The sequence below is a fragment of the Hevea brasiliensis genome, chromosome 1, assembly GCF_030052815.1.
Source record: "Hevea brasiliensis isolate MT/VB/25A 57/8 chromosome 1, ASM3005281v1, whole genome shotgun sequence".
Taxonomy (NCBI): Eukaryota; Viridiplantae; Streptophyta; class Magnoliopsida; order Malpighiales; family Euphorbiaceae; genus Hevea; species Hevea brasiliensis.
The window spans coordinates 117,271,548-117,298,174 of record NC_079493.1 but is presented as its reverse complement, the minus strand read 5'-3'; the positions used below and the strand labels follow the sequence as shown (position 1 = coordinate 117,298,174).

Here is a 26,627-nt window from a genome sequence, read left to right as displayed (position 1 = left end):
TTCGTCAAATCTTGTTCTATCTTCTCATTCTAAATCAATGAATCAATCAAATCACCGATCGTCATTTCACCAATCTGAGCATGACAAACAGCAAGACGAATTGGTTAATTTCTTTTGAGAACATATGAAGAAATTTAAATAAAAATATGAAGAAAAACAATCTAAGTGCCCAAAGCAATTTTAAACACAATTGGTTGATTTCTTCATTTGTTAAAAAAAAAAAAAATTGTAAATTCCAATATATGGATTCCTCACAAAAATTTAATTATATTTGATATTCCTCAGTAAACTCCGATCTTTGCAAAAATTGACTCATCAATTCTACAATTAACCGTACAAACAAACAAGTAAAACTTTCGAGTAGCCGAGTCAACACACCGATTCAAACCGATCAAAACTAAAACCCTCCAAATTAATGAAGAGGATAACTCACAAATCTCCGGCTTTAGACATGACGGAGAGCCGGCTGGGTCTCGTCTCGAAAGCGGCGCGACGCCGAAGATGATGCGAAGAAGGACGAATCAGAGCCGACAATGCTCTCTTCACTAGCTCTCCCTCCACACCTCCGATCCTTACAAGCGAATTCGTCATAGCCGATCGCCTAAAGTTCAATTTACTACCAGAGTGATAAGATGCCGACGCTGACTGTGTGCTGCTGCTTTGATGATTAAAGCCATTATTTCTCATCAATGCCTTATGGAAAGCGCACCGGAAAGAGCCAGGATGTGTCGTAGGGGAACACGAGCACGTTCTCTTCTGATTGGACAATGCATTGGCATTGGAGGTGTGCCTTGTCATAGAAATGGAACGGTTGGGAGAGATTGGACGATCGATTGAGAAACGTAAGGACGGCGAAGACTGATGATTGTTCTGATGATGGTGATGATTGTACATGTTCACGCGTGTGGGGGAGGTGGCGCGTGCAAATAAGGTGTTGGAGGTGGAGGAGGAGAAGGAGGGGGAGGAGGAGCGAGATGCGAAACTGGAGGCGGTCGATGAAGCGAAGGACGACGATGCCGATAATGGCAGCATCGGTGGTGGTGGCTTGCGGCACGTGCAAAGAGAATGACCATTCGATTTGTTTCTTGAGGTCGCCATTTTTGTACCAGTGACGAGCAAGAAAAGAAACAAAATATATTTTTGTTTTTTCGTTTTTTTTTAAAGGCTGCTTAAGGAAGGCAAATTCGGCAAACCTGGAGCGAAGCAAGACGGACATATATGGAGGGCACGGGATGGGCGGATTGTAAATAAGGGGTGGTTAGGAGGGTAGTTTTTAGGTAATAAATTAAATTTTAAAGGGCGGTTAGCACATAGGATCAGTGTAAGTAACTGAGGGCGGATTGTAAATAAATTGCTTTACTTTGCGAAGATCCGTTGGTCAGAGGAGGGACAGAACGTGGGTTAGGGTTTCGTTTTCGGGTCCTAATGAGAAGCCAAGCCGGGACCTTGTTCATTCCACGCACTTTTTAGGAGAGTGTCATTCACGCTCTTTATTAAAAAAAAATATTTATTTAATTATTTACACTTTTTTTATTGTAATTAACCAATTTTGGGTCGGACTAATATTAAAATTTGGCAAACTTAAGGATTTATAAGATTATAATAAAATTAAATTATATTAATTTGTCACAAATTTTTAATTATAATTATAAATTTAGAATAATATTCTCAAATTAACTTTTTGTAAATGTAAATATTGCACTTCCTATTATCAAACACATTTAGTGATCAATATTAATTAAATATAAAATTGAAAAATGTTTAATGCATTTTATGTGAAGCTTAGTTTTAGATATAGTTACATCGTTGGAGGATAAACAATTCGGAATGATATGAAACACAACTTATTCTCTCTTTTTGGAAACTAAATTTTATAAAAATTAAATTCAATTGATTTTTTTATTAATTTTTATATTTAAAATGAGAAATTTGTTTTTTTAAAATTCAATTTTAAATAAATAAAAATTAAATAAAATTATGTGAAAATTTAATTAATTTTTTTATAAATAATTTATTTTAAAGAAAGTCATTATCGTTATGAAGTTTTTATTTATAGTAAGTTAAAATGAAATGAATTAAAAGCTGAATAAGAAAATATAACTAATATAATGTTACATTAATTATACCTTGATGATTATTACATTCTAGTATAGTCTACTCATGATATTTACCCACCCTGTTTGGGAAATTTTTTTAGGATAGAAGGAAAATAAAAGATGAAAAATACAAAAAATTTTTATCTAGTATTTTTTTAATATAAATAAAAAATAGAAAAGAGAAAGAAAAATAATCTTTATTTGAAAAGAAAATAAAACAATTATATTTTCATAAATTTATTATTATACATTTATTTATATGTATATATAATTTTAAAATAAAATATATTTCTTCATTATTTTCTCTTTAAATTAGAGAAAAAAATATCTAAAAAAATTCCATTTGTCTCATAAAGAAAATTTCAACATTTGAGCACTTAAAAAATATTTTCTCAAAGAAAATTAAATTATTTTTTTGAAAAAATAATTTTATCTTTTAAAAAAATAAAACCATTTTTTAAATTTTAATAATATTATTAAAACATAAAAAAAATTATATATTCATATATGGATCATGATATAATATATATTATTGATTTAATATTATAATTAAATAAAAAATTTATGAAAAATATTTTTTTAAAAGATAATTTAAAAAAAAATATTTTTAATATATAAATTATTTTTTAAAAAAATAAAAACAAAAATAAAAATGATTTTCCCTCTCTCTATTAATTTTTTCCTCACTTAAAAAAAATCTTCGATTAATTTTCTCCAAGTTATTTTTTTTTTCCTACTTTCCACGTATCCAAACAAAGTTAACAAACGCTAACGATAAAGAAAACGAATCTAACCGTTTCAGAGGTTGTACGAAACAATGCAGTGGAGCGTGTTGGGAGTTGCCACCTGTGTGGACAGCTTTCACAAGTCACCTGTCAGTTTGACGTTGGCATTCTGGGTTCTTGTATCTGCCGCCCACCGTCTTATGACACCGGTTGACCATAGTAATAAAATATGTCCAAACAGTACCCTTCCCACTTCTATGGTCGTGGTCCCATCTATATTTTTTTAAGAAACCCATCAATTTTTTTTTAATAAAAATACAATTAAATATTTTTATTTTCAATTTAAAATAATTTCAATCTCCGATTATAATTTTGCAAATAAATTTATTATTAGTTAAAATAAAAAATTAATATATAATATATGTAATCAAAATGCTAGGATAATTATTTAAAAAAAAATTCTATCATAAAGGCTCTATTTACTTACAAAAATATATTTTTATATTTTTTAATATTAAAAATATTTAAAAAAATTAATCAATAAAAAAATATTTTTCTGATAAAAGAAAAAATTAAACCATTTATAAGTAAAATGACTTTTATTTTTTAAAAGTAAAATTTATTTTTTATTTTCTAAATTTTGATAATTTTATTAAAATATAAACACGCTTATATATATATATAATAAATATATAATATTAATTTAATATTATAATTAAATAATAAAAAATATTTTTATAAAAAATATTTTATTAAAAAATATTTTTTATAAAATATAATTTTCATATACAAGTTATTTTTTTGTGAAACAAACGAATCCTAAACCCAAAATCCCCCACCCCAAACCCAAAACCTCCTTACATAAATCTTCGCTGCTTCTCCTCCTCCTCACGTCGATCTCCCTCTCGCCGTACCCTTGCCTTCCACCTTCATTTAGTAGTCCTTGCTCATTTTGCAGTCCCCTAGCCTTGATAATGTAAATTCATACTTGTAAGCAACAACATTCTCTCATACTCTTCTTATTTTCATTTTTCCTCATTTCATCTTGTTCGCTTTCTTAGATAATTTTGCTTACTCCTTCTCTATCATATCATTTTTTTTTTGGTAAAAACAAAATTGATTTCTCTTTGAAACTAAACCGAATCGAATTAGTCAGCTTCAATCTAATTTAAAATTAATTTTAATTATGATTAGATCAGCCTCATTTTTGAATTGTGCTGATTTGGTTTCAATTGTGATTGAGTCTAGACTGAGGGCACATTTGGCATTATTATAATAATAATTATTAAAAAAATTAATTTTTTAAATATACTAATTAGATAATAATAAAAAAATAATTTAAAATTAAAATTAATAATTTTTAATCATAAAAATATTAAAAATAATAAAATTATTTTTTTAAATAATATTTAAAATAATATTTTTATTAAAAAAATAATTTTAACTTCTTAAGCTTAATACCAAATAGGCATTGAGTAGTAAATGAAGTCAAAATTTAAAATTATTATTATTTTAAATTGAGAATATGAGAGTTTAATTATAAATTAAAAAATGATTTTATAATTAAATTAAAGAGTTTTTTTTTAACAGTTATGACAGAATTATGAGATCCTTGCGAATTACAATATATTCAAGCATCTTGAGAATTCTTAATACATATATAACCCTTGCTCTGAATAATGTGAGCGAGTTCAGGAAGCCGAGCTAGTTGACCAGGTCAAAGCCATGTTTTGACGCAACGCACTAATACTCAATATGATTAATTAATAAATGAACACACACACACATATATATATATATATATATATATATATATATATATATATATATATATATATATATATATATATATATATATATAAAAGATACAATTTATTATAAATTTAAAAAATAAATATATAAAATTAATATATATTAATAGATAAATTTTATCATATATGCTATACCTTAGATTTATAGATTAAATATAAAATCAGAAAATTTTTTTATGCTAAATCATAATATATATATATATATATATATATATATATATATATATATATATATATATATATTATCAGTTAAAAAATTATAATAGAATATTTATAATAAAGATAAATATTAAAAATTATCGTTTTCATCATTATATAATTTTGTAATATAATTATATTATTTAAAAAAAATAGATATTAAAGTATTATATCAATTTTTTACATAAGATTTAAAATTAAAAAATAAATATAAACTCAAATAACTATTTATAACCTTAATAACATAAAATTAAAAAAATATAATAATTAAAATTAAATTGACGTGAAAAATTAAAGATTAATAAAATAATAAAATAAATATATCATATAAAAATAAATGTATATTTAAATTGATTAAACCAAAATTTGTATAAGAGTTGAGATCAATAATTTTATCTACCTGTATAAATATAAATAAAATAATTTTTAATTTTTTTATGAAATAAAGAAGAGTAAGAAAAATGAAAGGGAACATAAATAAAAAATTATATTTACCCATAAATGAGAGAAAGAGCAAAAATAACTTGTATTTAATTCTTAAATAACAATTATCAATAAATTTTAATTTATAAACATAAAAATTTGAATAATTAATTTTTAATTAAATTTTTATATTTTTTTCTATGACAATCAAATAATTTTATTGTTTTAATTTAACTTATAATAAATAAATTATAAATTATTAAAGACTAATAGAAAATATGAGGGGCCGATTAACAAAAATAAAAATTTACAACTCCATTAAAGATTTTTTTTATAAATATTTAGAGAAACTAATAAAAATTTTAAGAGATTAATTAATGAGAAATTAAATTTTATTATCCCTATTAAAATATTTTAAAAAATATATGGATCCGAAGACTTATAATATAATAGTGCACTCTATTTAAAATGTTAGTTATTAATTTTAGAGGGGCCAATAAAATTAACAAAAAATTATTAATCACATAATTATATATATAAAAAATAAAATTGATGAAAGTTTTGGGGGTGACCGGATAGGTAACAGAAATTCATATATATACACACACATCAAGCAATGATTAAAGAAATAAAAAAATGGCATTGCATATAACATTAACACTTCATTTGTATTGATTGGTTACAAACTTAGTATTACACTCACATTTTAAAGATTTACAATTGCATTGAAAAACCTCAAATAAGGGAAAAGAATTAAAGAAACAAATTCAATGAAAGATTCATAGGAAACAAGGAAGAAAAAAGAACTAGGAAGCAAAATATTGCAGATGGTGAGCTTAGTTCACAATACTGCATTGCCTCCTGATTTCACCATTAGTTCCTGTAAGAATATCGAGAGAACCCATGTGCACCATTGCCTTGGCAAACTTGGCAGCCCATTTTCTAGCATTCCTTGCATTGTTCACCACCATCTTCTGTGTAGAAGCACTGCTCATCAATGTCTGATCCGAAGTCAATAATCCGCGATTCTTCTTCAGCTCCATGTAGTATTTGTTGTCCATGCGATTAGGCGTAGGATCAAGTGCAACTGTTGGAGCTGCACCAGCCTCACTAGCACTGTTTGGAGGGCACTTCGTTTTCAAGAAAGCAGCATACCTAGGATCCATGGAGGGATCTTGAGCATGAGTGGTATTGAAGGTGTAGAGACGGCTGGAGAAGGAAGAGCAGTGTGAGACACCAATGGAATGTGCTCCTGACAGCGTCACCATCTCATCCACTGACATTCCCTTGCGGGCAAAATTGTCTGCTAGTTGCTGTGCATTGAAGAAAAAAGGTGGGAGGTTTTGTCCCACTTCGTCGTCTCTTGACACACGTCCATCCCGTCGTCCTGCTGGCATGGCGTAGTTTATCCCTCCAAGCTTGTAGGAACTGTCGCGTGCAGCAAAAGCAAGAATGTCTGCACACGACACAGTTTGTGGACATAAGGCTTCAATTTCAGCCTTCGCTTCATCAATAACCTCAAAACCTCGTAAGCTAGGATTGTTAGCTACATGTTCTCTCTCCGATGGGTTCCCTGGTGTGGATTTCAGCAACACAGAAGCATCACAGCCCTGCAAAACGCAGAACGAATTGATCAGTACTGTATAAATATTGAAGCAACACAAAAGGACTACTTTTAAAATGAGCAGATATGGTTTGAGCATGTATACCCTGACAAAGCAGTCGTGGAAATGCATCCTAATCAGGCCAGCGCCTAACCCTGGATTTTGAGACAGTGCTTTGTTTACTGCTTTTCTCACAATTGCTTCTGCTGATGGACAAGATGATTTATAGAATCCCACTCTAAGGGATGCAAAAGACACCGTAGCTAATGAGCAAAACACAAGCAATATTGTAAGAGAATTCAACTTGAAGCTGCAAATAGAAGTCATTGTATACATGAATATATTCTATTAATGATGAACTTTCTTGATTAAAAGAAGGAAGTATTTATAGGTGGAGAGAATAGACAAGCCAAACGAGGTGGATATTGAAATTGGTGTGTATGATAGTGAAGAGAATGGGTGAAGTGTGTTGGTATTTATAGGTGGAGAGATTTGTGAAAGAGGTTGGGTTTGGTGTTACTTCTTGAAACCCAGGACGCGTATAGCTAGCTGTAGGAATGGGTGTGCTGGTTGAAGTTTTCTTTCATTGAAAATTTCTACAGTAGCCTCGCGGAATTTTCCTTTTCTGCAACTTGCTATTTCCACACTTTTGCATGGGATTTTACGTGTTTTGGATAGCGTGCAATTGATGGATAGCTTCCATTTTCTTTGACTTGTGCTGTCAATAATGAAGAAGAAGCGACTTGCATGTATCTTCAATAATTTCTTAAAAGAAACTTCAACTCTCTAAACGAAGAAGAAAAAGAAGAAATTTTCAGATTATGATCAAGTCTTGGTTGGACAACAATTATATGTACTTTCAGAGTCCACGGTTTTCAAAGTTTTCGCTGGTTCGTACGGAAAATTCAGGCTAAAATTTAATTTAATATAAATTTGATATATGTAAAATTTATATATTTAATAAATAAATTTTATTATATATTTTATATTTTAAATTAAATAAAAAAAATTCAATTAATTATATTGCAATCTTTAAATATTGATGATCATAATCTTCTGAATTTTTAAGCAGATAAGTACTTAAATTTATCTCTTACAAAAAATCAAAATATAAGAAAAATAACTTTAAATTATGACTTCCATCTCGAAAATAGACGTCATTTTCTTAAGCTACTATTCTAAAGGACTCATTTTCCTACTAATATAAATTTTTTCCCTATATTATTATCAATCAAATCATTTTTTTTTTAAATTCTATTAGCCTATCCAATCAAATCAAACATTGTGCTTCATGTCTGTTAGCATAATTACAGCAATCAGCATGATTATAGGAGATTTGTGTAACATAATTACAGCAATCAGCATGATTATAGGAGATTTGTGTAGCATAATTATAGCAATTATTATTCTTGTCCAAATTAGTTCATATTCTCATGTATAAATAGATGTAATATCTCTGTAAATGGGACACAGACAAATACACAATCCTTTTCTTCATTACTTGTATTCTTTCTTCTAACATGGTATCAGAGCCATAAAACTTTTATTTCTAGTTTTTTGGGGTCTCTCTGCTCTCTCTACAACCTGTTACGTTCATTCTTTCATACCTATTATTATACCATTTTTTTTCCTCATCTTGTTATCAATGGAGAAATCGATATTTCAAAACCTATTGCAACAGCTTGGTTCCAACTATAATCTTTGAGTTCAAGGAATGAAAAGTTTTTTGATAGGTCGTAAGCTTTGGCGTATTGTTACTGGAGATATCACTACGCCGACAAGAGAGAACGATGAAACTGATGCAAAATTTCTTTGGACCGTCTTGAGGATTGGGATAGTAAAAATCATCGGATCATCACCGTTTCGCAATACCTCTGTCTCGTCCATCCACATCCGGTTTGCTAATTATGACTCGCAAAAGAAATCAGGATTTTTGGCTAATCGATATCGCACCACCGGACTTGCCCACTATTATCGATTGTGGACTACTCTTCATAATCTGAAACAAGAAGCGAGTCAATGCGGAATGATTTTCTTGCCCAGTCCAACCTATTTGGAATCAAATATCTCAAGCAAAAATCAGTGAAGATCATCTTCATATCATTCAAGTTCTAATGGCTCTTCGATCAGAATATGAGGCCGTTCGAGCGTCCCTGCTACATCGAAATCCACTCCCATCATTGGATACTGCTATTCAAGAGATTATTTTTGAAGAGACTCATCTCAGTTTGGATAAAACTCCTCAATTTGAAACTGCTCTTGCAACTACTCGATCCTCACATCGTAAATCGGCAATCAACTCGTAAGAATTGTAATCAAATTGGTCATGCTTTTGCATATTGTCCTACCATAAAATGCGAGATATTGTCATGGTTACGGTCATATTCTTGAACATTGTCCCACACGCCCTCCAAGATCAAAAGGAGGGCATTCTAAATTCAAGAATGTCTCAAAGCACGGATCTTCCTCTGTCACTGCTTTGTCGCTCATCGAGGGCTCTCGCCATCACCATGAGTGATCTTGAGGCACTATTCAAACAGTTATCTCTTCTAATTCTCCTGCTGCCATGTCCGCCACTCCGGTAATTCTTATTGGCTTTTGACTCTGCATGTTGTAATCATATGACCACTAATCTTAAATTCTTGTCTTACAGAAACTGTATCTTCCTTACCACCAATCCATACCGCAAATGGTACTAAAATGAACATCACACATCTTGGTCATGTGTCTACCTCAAATCTTCATCTCCGACACCTATTATATCCCTAATTTGGCACTCAATCTTATTTCATGGTCGTTGTGTGAAAAAGGACTAAATGTTATTTTTCTCACCATGGTGTCCAGTGCAGGATCCACAAACGGGGAGATTCTTGGGGAGGGTCGCAGAGTGGGTCGATTATTTGAGCTTGCATCTTTACATCTTCCTCAGATATTTGTATCTGCAGCTACAATCCTTAATTCCTCCATTCACTAATGGCATCTTCGTCTTGGTCATACTTCTGCCAGTAAAATTCAACCTTTAATTTCTCGTAGATTATTAAAATCTACTAAGTTTGAGACATTTAATTGTTTAAATTTTCAGCTTGCAAAACAACCTGCATTATCTTTTTCTCATAATAATATTACTTCAGACACTCTTTTTGGTTTAATTTATTCTGACATTTGGGGTCCTTCTATTTCTTCAATAAATGGTTTTCGTTATTTTGTGATATTTATTGATGATTATTCTCGGTTTACTTGAATATATTTTTTGAAACATCGATATGAGTTATCACAAATTTACATTACATTTGCAAAAATAATTAAAACTCAGTTTTCTTGTGACATTAAAATTCTTCGAACAGACAATGCCATGGAATATCGGGATTCTTCTTTACTTCAGTTTCTTAGTCAACAAGGTATCGTTGTTCAACGTTCTTGTCCTCACACCTCTCAACAGAATGGGCGAGCCGAACGTAAGTATCGCCATATTCTTGATTCTCACGTACTCTTCTTCTTTACGCCTCATGTCCGTAAAAATTTTGGGAGAAGCGACTTTTCATGCTGTTTATATTATTAATCGTCTTCCTACCTTGGTTCTTCATAATTTATCTCCTTTCGAAAAGTTATTTGGACAACCTCCTGATTATTCCATCCTTAAACCTTTTGTATGTGTTTATTTTGTTCTTTTACAACCTCATGAACATACCAAATTAGAACCCCGTGCTCGTCTATGTTGTTTTCTTGGTTATGGCATTGAACACAAAGGGTATCGTTGTTGGGATCCTGTTTCTAATAAGTTACGCATCTCTCGTCATGTTACCTTTTGGGAAAATACTATGTTCTCTTCTCTTTCCAAATTTCATCACTCTGTCAATCGACTCTCTATTTTCACCGACTCCTCCAAAGAGTCGTTTCAAGTCTGATCCAGTGATTGTGATGTGCTCAATATTAGCCCAACTACACCTTTGTTGAATCAAGGCTTGTTGATCCAAAGACTGCTGCATCTCCTCCTAGCACTACTCTTCGTCGTTCTACAGTGTAAGAGAAACTCCTCATTATCTTTCGATTTTCATTGTTACTCTACTATTGCAACCCTTCATGAGCCTCATTCTTATCGTGAGGCAAATCGACCCTCTTTGGCGACAAGCTATGACTGATGAACTTGTGCTTTAGAGAAAACTCATACTTGGGATTTAGTTGATCTTCCACCAAACAAGACTCCTATTGGTTGCAAATGGATTTACAAAATCAAGACCCGTTCTGATGGAACTATTGAACGCTACAAAGCTCGCTTAGTAGCCAAAGGGTACACTCAAGAGTATGGTATCGACTATGAGGAAACTTTTGCTCCGATGGCCCGATTAACATCTATTCGCGATCTCTTAGCTATTCTGCAGTTCGTAAATGGAAACTTTTCGGATGGATGTTAAAAATGCTTTTCTTCATGGTGATTTAATGAAGAGGTTTATATGCATCCTCCTCCTGGTTATCATTCTCCTCATAAGGTTTGCAAACTTGGCGAGCCTTATATGGATTAAAACAAGCTCCTGTGGCACAGTTTGCCAAATTTAGTTCCACTCTTGCTCAACTTGGTTTTCTCTCTAGTCCACATGATTCTGCATTATTCACTCGTCGAACTGACAGTGGTATTGTTCTTCTGCTGCTTTATGTTGATGATATGATAATAACAGGAGATGATTCATCTGGTATTTTAGAGTTACAACATTATCTCAATCAACATTTTGAAATGAAAGACCTGGGTTCTCTCAGCTATTTTTTGGGCCTTGAAGTTTCTCAAAATTCTGATGGCTATTATCTATCTCAAGCCAAGTATGCATCCGACTTACTTTCTCGAGCGAGCATCATCGATAGCAAAACAAAGATCAACCCCTTTGGAGCTCAATTGCAAACTTACACCTCTTGATGGCACTGGTCTTGATTATCCTACTTTTTTTGGTGAGCTTGTCTGGAGTCTTGTTTATCTCTCAGTTTCTCGACCTGATATTTCATATCTTTGTTCATCCGTCACCGGTTTATGTCTGCTCCTCGCTCAACTCATTTCTCTGCAGTACTTCGAATCCTTCGTTATATCAAAGGCACTCTTTTTCATGGTTTGCACTTTTCCGCTACCTCCTCCCTAGTATTATCTGGCTACTCTGATGCTGATTGGGCTGGTGATCTGACAGATCGTCGCTCTACAACTGGTTATTGTTTCTTCTTGGGTAATTCTCTTATCTCTTGGCGTAGCAAAAAGCAAACTGTTGTTGCACGTTCTAGCACGTAATCGAATATCGTGCTCTTCTTGATGCTACATCTGAATTACTTTGGTTACGGTGGTTATTAACTGATTTGGGTGTCACTCATTCTTCTGCCACAATACTCCATTGCGATAATAGAAGTGCCATACAGATTTCTCATAATGATGTATTTCATGAGCGTACCAAACACATCGAAATTGATTGTCATTTTGTACGTCATCATGTTGCTCATGGCACCATATGTTTGATTCCTATCTCCTCTGTCACCAAACCGATATATTCACCAAAACGCATCCTCCCGCCGCTTTCGGGATCTCTTAAGCAAACTCAAGTTGCTTTGTGCTACCACCTTGAGTTTGAGGGGGTGTTAGCATAATTCTGAGAATCGGCATGATTATAGGAGATTTGTGTAACATAATTACAAGAATCGACATGATTATAGGAGATTTGTGTAGCATAATTATAGCAATTATTATTCTTGTCCAAATTAGTTCATATTCTCATGTATAAATAGATGTAATATCTCTGTAAATGGGACACAGACAAATACACAATCCTTTTCTTCATTACTTGTATTCTTTCTTCTAACAATGTCCATTCTCACCAAATAATTACACGAATTATCTAGGAAACAATCTTTATTAAATAATTGTTTTTTTAAATATTTTTTGAATTTTTTATTTCTTAATTTTTTAATATTATAAATATTATGATTTATTTTAAAATAAATTTAAAATTAGTATATTTAATTTAATTGATAATTAGATTTATTATCAATTTTATGGATGAATTAACTGGGGTAAAATTAAAAATTTAAACGAAATGAAATATTTTAATATTTTTATTTAAATTTATTTAGAAATATATACGTAATACAATAATTAAGTTATGATAAATAACTCGAGAAAAGGTGATAAATTATTTTTAAAAATTATATTTAATTAAATTAATTACATAATGTAGAATTCTTTATGAGGAGAATATTAAGATTCAACTAATATAATTTTTTAAAAAAATTTAAGAATTCAAAATTTAATTCGCGATAATAAAAATAAATAAATAAATAAATGAATAGAATTGGGATAAAGTAGAATGAAGGAATTGGTATGATAATAGAAAACAAAAGTAAATTAAAATAATATTTTCTAACTAATTTTTATTATTATATCAAATAACAAAAAATATTTTTTTCAAAAAATATTTTTTCAAAAAAATTTTATAAAGTCAATAATTTCTTATATTTTAATTCTATCAAACTGAAAAAAAATTAAGAATGAAAGGAAAAACTTTCAGTGTGAGAATGACTAAATCATTGAGTTTTAAATATCAAGAAATATTGTGAATATTATTTGTTTAAAAATTCAAGTTAAATAGTCAAAATTTCACACAAATATCTAGCATGACAATAAAAAAGGTCAAATATTGGTCAAAGGACCATGAGACTGAAACAAAATCGAATAAAATACCTTCGATTGCCTAACAAGGCTAGTAAAAGATATACCGAGTAATAATCATGCTAGTAATTAAGTAAGATCGGATCCCATGTATCGAGTAATAATTATGCCAGTAATAAAGTAAAAGCGGATTTCATGGAGACAACTCGACATATCAGCCGAGATTATCTCTATAAACGAAGTAATGACTGTTTTTTTAAAAGGCTTATAAATACCAACTGAGTAACTAGAAACAAGGTATGCATATTCGCATTCTCAAAATCTCATCACAGTTTTCTCTATATTTTCATATTCATTTGAGTGTCGGAGTGGCTTACTATAAGGCCATCCACTTTATCTTTTTTCTTTATTGTAGGCTTATGTGATATCAGGACAGATACCAAGAACTCAAAGTAGCATCAATTGTGATATAACCTAAAAACAAAAAAATAATTTAACCAATAAAAATTGATAATAAAAGAAAACAAGAACATTTCTTAACTGCCTTACAGTAGAAATTTAGCATTAACCACAGAATAAATCTCAACATTAACCACAGAATAAATCTCACACGGGACATTAAGATATTGTTTTGTTACACAAATCCATTCAAAATACAAGCCAACAACTGCAGCACAGATAAATAGACAATAACTAATTAACTACCACCTACTATACATCTGTGTAATGCTCCATTTGTTCAGCCTAATACACAGAAAGCCATTGTATTACACAAAGATTATTCCAGGATATACATTTCGAAAATAGCCCTAGGAGTCTTCACACTTTAGCCTAATACACAACGATTTACCGTTGCTATACGGTGAAAAAGAGAAGCCAAGGGAAATAAAAGTTAAACTAATTTGTACTGATGAAATTACTAACTAAATATTGACGGACCTTTTACCAATAATACAATTTCATAGGTAAAAGTGGTACTTAATATTGACGATAAAATTGGCGACCAAATAAAAAAGATATCGACGAATAAATTCATTGGTAATTACTGATCAATTATATTTAGTTGGTCATATTAAAAAGAAAATTAAAAAAATTATAAACATGAAAAATTTTCCAAATGAAACTTCTCTGTTGGTAATTACTAATGAACTATTTTTTGCATGTAATATTAAGAAGAAATTAAAAAAAATTTAAATAAATTACCTACAAAAATTTTGATGTTGATTATTACCGACGAACTCGTTTTTCGTTAGTAATATTAAGAAGAAAAAAGAAAAAAATTTAAAAATCTTAAAAACTTTTACTTATGAAAATTTTTTGTCAATAATTACAACGAACTATATTAAGTTAGTAATATTAAGAAGAAAATAGAAAAAAAATTTAAAAACTTAAAAAATTTTATGTACGGAAATTTTTCATCAGTAATTACTAATGGACCCTATTTAATTGGTAATATGAAGAAGAAAATAGAAAAAAAAATTTTGAAAAAGCTTAAAAAATTTTACCTATGAATATTTTTATTCGCCAATTACCAATAAACTGTATTTAGTTGGTAATATTAAGAAGAAAATAAAAAAAAAATTAAAAAGCTTAAAAAATTTTATCTACAAACATATTTCATCAGTAATTACCAATGAATTGTATTTTGTCAGTGATACTAAGAAGAAAATAGAAAAAAAAAATTAAAAAGCTTAAAGAATTTTACCTATGAACATTTTTTGTCAGTAAGTACCAACGAATCGTATTTTGTCGGTAACACAATGAAGAAAATAGGAAAAAAAAAGGTTAAAAAATTTTACCTATAAATATTTTTCATCGATAAATACTAACGAATTGTATTTTTTGATTAAGAAGAAAATAGAAAAAAAATTGCAAAGCTTAAAAAATTTTACTTATGAACATTTTTCGTTGGAGTTTAAAAAAATTGTACCTATGAATATTTTTTGTACGTAATTATTAATGTCACACCTTACCCCTTTGTAAGGCATAACATGATCCCGTAGAATACCTAATGAACTACCGAACTTCACCTACCGATAACTCATTAAGTATCCTACAAGGGATTTTAAAATAATTTTCTTATTTTTGATAAGTGGTGAACATTTCTAATAAGTATTTAAAACATGTAATTAAGTGGAAAGCTAGTTGGAAATTTTGGCCCATTTTATTTTTCCGCAAATTTTATAAAAATTTTGACAGAGTTCTGTCTGTATTTTGAGAAACCAGTTCTTCAAATACCTGTAAAAAGCACTTCTAAAAATTTTTCTCAACAACTGCTTCAATTTCATACTCAATCTCAATCAATTTCTCAACACATTTATCAACTTTCAAATTTCAAATCCACTATCCAATGATCATCACAATACTAGCAATCCATTTCATTCAAATTAAATAAAATAGTTCCATTCATATTTCATTAGAAACAAAACAATTTAGATACATTATTACAAAATTTATATTAAGAGAATTTCAAACTACAATATATATTACAACTTTATATAATTTTTATACAAACTGCTCAAGATCCACTTTTACATGTCCATACATTTATGTGCAATATATACATCAAAAGAAATATTTACAGTTATGGTATAAATTATACCCGAAGACTTTAAGCTGATAGCTCCTCACACCTCAGCAGCTCAGTCTGCTGCTCCTCTAGTCTCTGTATCTGCGACAGCAATAGAAGCTATCGCTGAGTACTAGGACTCAGTGGTGCACAACATATTAAAATAATCTTTATGCAAAACTTAAATCACATTTATTCAAAAATTTTGCTGAACATGAGAATTAAGTACAAATCATGCATTGTGAGATTTTAAATGCAAACCAAGTTCATTTCAAAGTATCAAAACACATTTCATAAAACCCATAGTTAGATTATGCCATTCGAAACAAATAGAATCTCAATAGCCAGAGGCTAAAGAGAAATCACATCACAAGGCTAGCTAGCTCAAATATATGGATATCCATTCACATCCTCTTCTACTGGCACACCTCAACACTTCTCCAGAGAAGGAATCAAAATTCGAAACTAATTACTCCCACTAGTCGTGCTAGTGAGGTGTTCAAATATATGGTCATGACACTGTGGTTTTAAAACTTATCTTAACAATTTGCTAAACATTGTCATTTCAATATACATAATAACTTTCAACAATTTAAATCAAAACATCATAAGAATGCCATAATCCAATATTTCACATTATTCAAAACAGTATGCAAAAGATGATTACAAAAAGTATACGTTGTGCACAAACCTCAAACGAGTCGCCTGTTGGCCTTGACTTGACTCCTCGGGTTCTGTCCCGGTATTCTTTTCCACTGAAACACACAATTTCACAGTGTTTCAGTACCATAACTTAGCATAAATCCAATAATAAATTTAACTTCATTTTTACTTATCTCTAACGTGCTAAATTCGACGTTCCTGAAATTTTGTATTTCGGGTTACTATTCACTGCACTATTCAAGTCAAACTATTGACTTTCTAAGGCTTAATAGGTATGGGAATTCCAACTTCACCCACATACCACATTTTGGTCACTAAACTTGTTGGTTTTGGTCATTTTCTCAAAACTTAGGCCTTTTAGGCAAAATTGTCAAATTTTCAATTTTGGTGTCTCTAATTGTACTATTTCATTAGTTAGTTTACTGTTAGAATTTGATAAAACTTTCTTCATAGAAAATGTTCCTTATTGTCTTAAGTTTATTCTCCTTTCTGAATCACCCCAATTAGAGTTTTGTAGCTCAAGTTATAAGCAAATTATATTTACTGTTCATGCTGCAGAATTTTATTATGGCAGATTATTGATTCCAACTTCGTTCAGCAATTTGATCAAGTTAGGTCCATAATTTGGTCTAATTTTTTTTATATGAAATGTTCTACTATGTCTTAGATTTCCATCGGTTCAAGAATCGCCTAAATCGGAGTTTTCTAGAGAGAGTTATAGCCATTGAAATTTTACTGTTCATATGACAATCTGCAGTTCTGCAGATTCAGATCACCAACTTTGCTCAGTATTTTGATTGGGTTAATGGCATAATTTGGGTTGGTGTTCTTCATAAAAGTTTTAGATCTATATCTTATCTAATTTCTGGTAAAATTTCAGGTCATTTTGACCTGCCTAGCTCGAGTTATGACCAAATGAACAAACACTGTTCATTTGGTCAGTTTGTGCAGAGGCAGCCTGCGATTTTCCGACTTCGGCCACTTTGTTCACTAGGTTTTAGTCACTTTTTGAGCAGGCTTCCTAAATGAAAATTGTGTCATTTAGTGCCTATTTTCATCCCCAATTGGTCACATATCCATTTGGCTTGTAAAATTTCATTTTTGGTCCCTCAAAGAAGGTTTTGTCTTGCTGCAGCAACATGACCTTATCCAATCCGAATTGGCTTTTAATTCCAACACTTCTAACACACTTAATTAGGTCACAAATGACCATTTCTCACTTCACATTAGGTCAAAGATACCATTTACAAGTTTCTCACATTTTTTGTCTCTAAACCCTAATGTTCAAAACCCTAACTCACTAATTTTGTTGCATTTAACCAATTCAAATCATTCTAACATCACTCCATCACTCAATTAAACTTCCATACATATTGAATTCAATCAAATTCATGCATACACACATCAAACCCTAGCTGGCCTAAATTCAGCTTTGGTCCCTCACAATTATTTTTGTTTCATTTTAAGTTACTTTCTAAGTTAGTTAAACTAAGAACATAGAAATTTAACAAAAGAATTCAAATTTACATACTAACCTTTGTTTGATTTTCCAATCACTAATTTTCTTTCCTTTTTTCTTCTTTCTTGCTTCTTCAATCTCCTCTTCTAGTAGCCCAAACAAAGCTTAATCATAATTTAGTGGAATTTTTGGGGAATTTTTGGGGTTGATTCAAGCTTTGAAAGCTTGAATTTCATGGCTATGGAGGAAACTAAGGAGAAAAAAGAGAGAGAGGAGAGATGCACGTTTTTTATTTAAAGAAGAATGATTTTTTTTCTTTTATTTTGTCTTTTATCTCTTTAGGAAGACCAAAAATCCAAATAAGTAAATAAATTAATTTTATTCTTTATGGCATCATGCATGAGGTCATGCATGATGTCATCACTTTTTAACTTTTCCATTTTTTCTTTTTTTTTTTAATTTTTTTTATTAGTTCTTTAATTTAATTCTCGATTCAAAAATTTTCTTTTCTCTGATTTTATTTAACAGTTAGGTCAGAAGTCAGCTCTCGGGGTCAATTGACCAAATTGCCCTTCGCCGGTTCAACCCGGTTTGCAAATAATTTCATATTTCTTTCGGCTCCCTGACCTAATTATTTGACTGGCTTAACAGTTTTTTTTTTCGTGATTTTCTCTTTTCCACTGTGTTTATAAGGGTCCTAAGGACCGCGGCGTCACATTTTACGGTTCGAAATTTGAGTTTAAAATGACTTCGCAGTCGTTCCCGAGAAGGTCACCTATCGCTGTGACTCTCGGCTCGTTTAACTTCTTCTGTTCTGTTTTTCTTGTTTACACTTAACTAATTGGACATTACTAATTATTTATGTTTATGGCTTCCCCAGTTGTCTTAAGTATGGTTCTAATCCCCTTAATTATCCGGACCGACACCGGTCACCGGAATAATGAAATATACCAGGCTATACAAATGGGGTGTTACAATTAACGAATCATATTTAGTCAGTAACATTAAGAAGAAAATAAAAAAAATGTAAAGCTTAAAAAATTTTACGTACGAAATTTTTTTATCAATAATTATTAACGAACAGTATTTAATCAGTAATACTAAGTAAAAATATAAAAAAAAATTTTAAAAAGCTTAAAAATTTCACATACAAAAATTTTTCATCAGTAATTACTAACGAACCGTATTTAATAGGTAAAACTAAAAAAAAAAAGAAAAAAATTTAAAAAGCTTAAAAAATTTTACCTATGAATATTTTTTGTCAATAATTACTAATGAACTATATTTAGTCAGTAATACTAAGAATAAAATAGAAAAAAAATTTGAAAAACTTACAAAATTTTACATACGAATATTTTTCATTTGTAATTATTAACGAACTGTTTTTAGTCGATAATACTAAGAACAAAATAGAAAAAAGTTTTAAAAAGCTTAAAAAATTTTACCTATAAAAAATTTTTCATCGGTAATTACCAACGAATTGTATTTAGTCAGTAATACTAAGAAAAAAATAGAAAAAAATTAAAATGCTTAAAAAATTTTATCTATAGACATTTTTTATTAGTAATTACTAACAAATCGTATTTAGTCAGTAATACTATAAAGAAAATAGAAAAAAATTTGAAAAGCTAAAAAAAATTTACTTTTGAGCATTTTTAATCGGTAATTACCAATGAATCGTATTCAGTTGGTAATACTAAGAAGAAAGTAGAAAAAAAAATTTAAAAACTTAAAAAAAATTTACCTATGAATATTTTTAGTTGGTAATTATCAATGAACCATATTTAGTTGGTAATACTAAAAAGAAAATTAAAAAAAAATTTAAAAACTTAAAAAATTTTATCTACAAAAAATTTTCATCGATAATTACCAATAAACATTAATTTCATCGGTAATCCATTGGTAAATCATAAAAAATATAAAATTTCTACATCGTTGTAAATAGATTAGAGAGGAATTAATTTCTTTATAATAGGAAAGCTACTCTACAACATACGGTAATTGTGGTATAGGCACTATGTAGTGCTTGCTTTGAGCCTCACTAATTATTTTTTTAAAATTCATTTAAATCTTAAAAACTAAAAAATAATTTTACATTTAAATTAAAATAATTAATAATTAATATTTAATTTAAAAATTTTTAAAAATTAAAAATTAAAAATATAAAATAAAAATTACCTACGAAAAGTTATCAAGATAACTTGTTATTGTCGTCAGTAATTATCTATAATAATTTATTTTTGTTAGTAATTACTAACAAAAAGTGTTGTTAATTGTTAGTAATTACTAACAAAAAGTGTTGTTAATAAATAGTTGATAATTTTTATGCATACGATCCTCTACAAAATTAAGTAAAAAATTTTTAATTTACCTATGAAATAGTTCGTTAATGAATTTAGTGATATTTTTTTTATCGGAAAAAATTATTTAAGCTAAAATTTGTGAATGCAAAAATTTCGTCGATAATTTTTCAGTAATCCTAATTACTAATGAAAAATAGATATATTTGATTGGTAATTTTCATAACTATTTTTTTAATTTCTTGTAGTGTTAAAGACTAATAGAAAATATGAAGAGCTGATTAACAAAAATAAAAATTTATAGCTCCAATTAAAGATTTTTTTTATAAATATTTAGAGAAATTAATAAAAATTTTAGGAGATTAATTAATGAAAAATTAAATTTTATTATCCCTACTAAAATATTTTTAAAAATATATGGATCCCAAGACTTATAATATAATGGTGCACTCTATTTAAAATGTTAGTTATTAATTTTAGAGGGCCAATAAAATTAACTAAAAATTATTAATCACATAATTATATATATAAAAAAATAAAATTGATGAAAGTTTTGGGGGTGACTGGATAGGTAAGAGAAATTCAAATAAGTACACACATCAAGCAAAGATTAAGGAAGGAAAAAAATGGCATTGCATATAACATTAACACTTTATTTTGTATTGATTGGTTACAAACTTAGTATTACACTCACATTTTAAAGATTTACAATTGCATTGACAAACCTCAAATAAGGGAAAAGAATTAAAGAAACAAATTTAATGGAAGATTCAAAGGAAATAAGGAAAAAAAAAAGAACTAGGAAGCAAAATATTGCAGATGGTGAGCTTAGTTCACAATACTGCATTGCCTCCTGATTTCACCATTAGTTCCTGTAAGAACATCGAGAGAACCCATGTGCACCATTGCCTTGGCAAACTTGACAGCCCATTTTCTAGCATTCCTTGCATTGTTCACAACCATTTTCTGTGTAGAAGCACTGTTCATCAATGTCTGATCCGAAGTCAATAATCCTCGATTCTTCTTCAGCTCCATGTAGTATTTGTTGTCCATGCGATTGGGCGTAGGATCAAGTGCAACTGTTGGACCTGCACCAGCCTCACTAGCACTGTTTGGAGGGCACTTCGTTTTCAAGAAAGCAGCATACCTAGGATCCATGGAGGGATCTTGAGCATGAGTGGCGTTGAAGGTGTAGAGACGGCTGGAGAAGGAAGAGCAGTGTGAGACGCCAATGGAATGTGCTCCTGACAGCGTCACCATCTCATCCACTGACATCCCCTTGCGAGCAAAATTGTCCGCTAGTTGCTGTGCATTGAAGAAAAAAGGTGGGAGGTTTTGTTCCACTTCGTCCTCTCTTGACACACGTCCATCCCGTCGTCCTGCTGGCATGGCGTAGTTTATCCCTCCAAGCTTGTAGGAACTGTCGCGTGCAGCAAAAGCAAGAATGTCTGCACACGACACAATTTGTGGACATAAGGCTTCAATTTCAGCCTTCGCTTCATCAATAACCTCAAAACCTCGTAAGCTAGGATTGTTAGCTTCATGTTCTCTCTCTGATGGGTTCCCTGGTGTGGATTTCAGCAACACAGAAGCATCACAGCCCTGCAAAACACCGAACGAATCGATCAGTACTGTATAAATATTGAAGCAACACAAAAAGACTACTTTTAAAATGAACAGATATGGCTTGAGCATGTATACCCTGACAAAGCAGTCATGGAAATGCATCCTAATCAGGCCAGCACCTAACCCTGGATTTTGAGACAGCGCTTTGTTTACTGCTTTTCTCACAATTGCTTCTGCTGATGGACAGGATGATTTATAGAATCCCACTCTAAGGGATGCAAAAGACACCGTAGCTAATGAGCAAAACAAAAGCAATATTGTAATATAATTCAACTTGAAGCTGCAAATAGAAGTCATTCTATACATGAATATATTCTATTAATGATGAACTTTCTTGATTAAAAGAAGAAAGTATGGAGAGAATAGACAAGCCAAACTAGATGGATATTGAAATTGGAGTGTATGGTAGTGATGAGAATGGGTGAAGTGTGTTGGAATTTATAGGTGGAGAGATTTGTGAAAAAGGTTGGTTTGGTGTTTCTTCTTGAAACCCAGGACGTGTATGGCTAGCTGCTGGAATGGGTGTACGGGTTGAAGTTTCTTTCTTTGAAAATTTGTACAGTGGCCTCCCAGAATTTTCCTTTTCTGCAACTTGCTATTTCCACACTTTTGCACGTGATTTTATGCGTTTTGGATAGCGTATAATGGGTGGATGGCTTCCATTTTCTTTGACTTGTGCCGTCAATAATGAAGAGAAAGCGACTTGTATATATCTTCAATAATTTCTTGAAAAAAACTTCAACTCTCTAAACGAAGAAGAAAAAGAAGAAATTTTCAGATTATGATCAAGTCTTGGTTGGACAATAATCACATGTACTTTCAGAGCCCACAGTTTTTGAAGTTTTCATTAGTTTTTATGGAAAATTTTTGTTTAAATTTAATTTATTATGTATTTAAAATATATTAATTTTATATATTTGATAAATAAATTTTATTATATATTTTATATTTTAAATTTATGATAAATTAAATATAAAAAAAAATCTAGTTAATTGCATTACAATCATTAAATGTCGATCACTACAAGAAAAAAGGAGATTTGAAACCGAATATTCGGTTTCAAATCAGTTAAAATCGGTTTCTAAATACATTTAGAAACCGATTTGAAACCGAAATATTCAGTTTTAAATCCGCAAGTTTCTAAATGAATTTGAAACGGAAAATGGCGTCCGTTTCAAATTCTGAATCTATTTTCAAACCACTATTCCGTTTCAAATTTAGAAACCGCATATATTCGGTTTCAAATTCCGTTTTAATTTAAAAACTGATATTTCGGTTTCAATTTTTTTGAAACAGAAATTCCGTTGCAAATCGGTTTCTAAATTCTGAAACCGATACTTGTGTTGTTGGATTAGAAACGGAAAAATTCGTTTTTAATCCGTTTCAAATTACTAGTAGAAAATTTTTATTTTTTTATTTAATATATTATTTCCTGTATTGAAGCATATAATATAATATTAATTTTAAATGCTCAATATCATAATATTTATAATATCAGGCTATCAAATATCAAATATCAGTCAATATTATATATAAATATGATGGTGAAGGGTTATGACAATAATATATTGTATGGAAAAATAAAATATCATAATAACAAAAAAACAAGCTACTTGTCATCAACAAGATAATCACTCATCACCACTATCAGCCTCTCTACCATCATCTTGATGAGTCGCATGTGGAGTTGGGGCTGTAAACTGCGTACCCTGCATCATTTGTGACATCATGTTTTGCATCATTTGTTGCATGCGCTCCTCCAATGTCTGCTCACGTTGTCTATATCTCTCCTCTAGCATCAACTCGCGTTGTCGATCTCTCTCCTCCATTGCAACCAAACTATCCTTGAGCGTTGCAATAGTCTGATGCAATTGTTGAATCTCTTCCTGCATTGCCTCTGACTGAGCACAATAGGATGCAGTAGAAGATGATCCATGTGATGAGCTAGGGTAAAAAATTGATGCTTGAGATCCAATGCCATAAACCCTGTTCTTCTTCTCCCCCCCCACAACTTGATAATATAGTGCGACCTCATCTACAATAGGAGGGTCACTGCACCCCTCTTGTGGTTGAGACGACTGCTCCTTAAGCGCCAAAAATGCATCCTGCATAAGTCAATACACATATTTTAAATTTATTTTTCTTGGCAATTGAATAAACAAACTCACTTATTCATTTTTTTCATATAATTGAAAGACATAAAATACTTGTTCACTTACCTTAATTGATTGCGCTCGTGAATCAACCATATCGGAGGTGCCTTTCCTAGTGTGGGTCTTATGGAAAAGTTCATAAGGAAAAGGTCTTCGGCCAAGTGGGCTTCTGAAAGATATAATGATTTTAGTGATGTTTATAATAATGTTCGATTATTTGCTACTAATATGTAGACAGACAATAACAAAACTAGTAAATATGAAATCATTACCATCCTATAGTAAATATGAAATCATTACCATTCTATCTGCGTGAGTAGCATGTGGCCCAGAACCCCTGTGTGTCTAGAGATGCACGCTTTAACTCCCCTATCTCACTACAACAGTTAGCTGAATTGATGTCTCTTGGCTTTAAACTCTGGGCTACTCCATGCCTCCTTCCATTTTTGCATTGTACTATTAGGCACGATGACCTTGGATTTTCCTTTCCTGACATTGCACATTAGGGCCTTATAGCGCTCTGTGACCTTACGCCTCAAGCTTCCTTTACTAGTGGAGTCACCTCTTGCCAATCAAAGTATTTCGGTATAAAATAAATAAAAATTAAGAGTTGTATTAGTATGATAATATTTTAGAAAAAATTGACAAGATTTCCCTAAATTTTGGACAATCCAACCTAGTTATTAGGTATTAATTGCACTGTTAAAAACACTTCATATATTCTCAACAATAAATAACATCCACCCCAACTACAACAACTCACAACAATATATATTTTCAATATCACACAAGCTGTACATATAGATCATTTAAGCATTAATATACTTCAATTGTGTTCTTTTACATTAATTCACAAATTCTCATCACTTAAATGATATTTGTTCATAACATTCTTTTTTGAGGTTTCATAAACTATGCAAATTAGTTATCGATAGCTAATATTTAAATATTTATTTTATTACTTGAAATTCATCCCGAGAAAACTCTTTTGTTTCAAAGTGATAGTTTTCCAACAATTGCCCCTCTGGGTCCATCCTCTCCTTGAAGATATTCTTCATCTTCTTAGCACATTCCTCGATGGATGTAACTTTGTACAAAAGAAAGAGCAAATATATTGATTTTATGTAAATGTAGAAACACAAGACTTCAATTCCCAATGATATGAAATACCAAATCATAGATAAAGTTAATTAATTTTAAATACTTACGTGCCATTAATGAGCTTTATTCTTTTCTTTCTTCCAAATGTAGTGAGTGATAGGCCATCCATCGATGATATTGGTGCTGCCCCAACTGAATGACCTTCATGACCAGAGGTTGATCCAATTGCAGGCTCAGAAGATGGGGTAATAGGTGGTGGCGGTGGAGGTGGAGGTATAGCTCGATGCTGTGTTGAAGCAGTTGACCCCTCTGGATCTGGTGCCGACCTCCCAGTGGATCGTGAAGGAACCTGAGGCTGACCATGTAGATTGGTCTAGTTGATCATTGGGCTCATCCCGCATGTAATCGCCTTGACGTGAATGACCCAACAAACCTCCCTGCGACCGTTGCCTCGCATCCTGCATAAATAATTGTATTAATTAGTTAGCTTCATTCAACTTATGATACATAATACAGATGAAATTAGTTAGAGTTTATACTTCAAGTTTAGAAATATAAATTCATTAAGAGAAATACCTAATTCTAATTAGTATCACTATCATATACATCATCGCATTCCTCATCACTTTCTGAGTCCAATTCAAGCTCTTCTTCATCTTCAACATCCTCTTCATTAATTTCAACTAGTACACCGTTTTGATCATTCAAGTATTGTTGTTGATCATCATCATCGTCAATTTGAATCAAAGGGACTTCCATTTCATCTTCTTGAAATGGTTCTTCCCGTGCAGGGGGGGTTGTGACATTCACTTGCTCAGGAAGATCAATAACAGATCTCGCTTTGATTTTGAACACAGCCCACCAATCATCCTTGTCACGTTTTAAGCTTGGATATATGGAATAATTCACCTGCAGCTTGGATATCAAGAACAAATGGATCATACCTATTGAAGGATCTATTATGATTAATATCCACAAGTTTATATTTTGGATGAATCTTTGTTCCCACATTTGGTGTTGGATCAAACCATTCACATTTAAAGATTACTTTTCTTTTGATTGGTAATCCAGGGTACTCCAATCGTAGCACTTCAATTAATTGTCCATAGTAGTCACTTTCATTAGTACTGTAATTAGTCCCCTTGATACATACCCCACTGTTCATCGTTGCCCTATGCGAACCATAACCTTTAGTGTGAAATTTATAACCATTAACTACATAACTATTGTAGCACATAACACTTCTTAATGGACCCTTTGATAGA

General features: G+C 30.8%; 3 protein-coding genes across 5 annotated transcripts; all 3 read right to left on the bottom strand.

Moving 5' to 3' along the window:
• Window positions 1-255: 255 nt before the first annotated feature.
• Window positions 256-1,187, bottom strand: LOC110651085 (transcription factor bHLH133-like). Its single transcript, XM_021806269.2, has one exon. It carries the CDS (start codon window positions 1,096-1,098, stop codon window positions 430-432), a length of 669 nt encoding a protein of 222 aa, XP_021661961.2. The 5' UTR covers window positions 1,099-1,187; the 3' UTR covers window positions 256-429.
• Window positions 1,188-5,895: 4,708 nt separating this feature from the next.
• LOC110671576 (peroxidase 5-like) lies at window positions 5,896-22,530 on the bottom strand. 3 transcript variants are annotated; one of them, XM_058148469.1, is made up of 2 exons: window positions 22,184-22,530; window positions 5,896-6,863 (listed from the first exon to the last, which is right to left on the bottom strand). In XM_058148469.1, exons 1-2 carry the CDS (start codon window positions 22,412-22,414, stop codon window positions 6,090-6,092), a joined length of 1,005 nt encoding a protein of 334 aa, XP_058004452.1. In that variant the 5' UTR covers window positions 22,415-22,530; the 3' UTR covers window positions 5,896-6,089. The 3 variants fall into 3 exon arrangements, with proteins under 3 accessions (XP_058004452.1, XP_021689761.2, XP_021689755.2); XM_021834069.2 differs by lacking the exon at window positions 22,184-22,530 and adding an exon at window positions 6,963-7,316; XM_021834063.2 differs by lacking the exon at window positions 5,896-6,863 and adding an exon at window positions 21,115-22,084 and having other exon boundaries at window positions 22,184-22,529.
• Window positions 22,531-23,683: 1,153 nt separating this feature from the next.
• LOC131180738 (uncharacterized) lies at window positions 23,684-24,417 on the bottom strand. The gene is made up of 2 exons (XM_058148294.1): window positions 24,328-24,417; window positions 23,684-24,213 (listed from the first exon to the last, which is right to left on the bottom strand). The coding sequence occupies exons 1-2, from the start codon at window positions 24,355-24,357 to the stop codon at window positions 23,740-23,742; spliced, it is 504 nt and encodes a 167-aa protein (XP_058004277.1). The 5' UTR covers window positions 24,358-24,417; the 3' UTR covers window positions 23,684-23,739.
• Window positions 24,418-26,627: the final 2,210 nt, after the last annotated feature.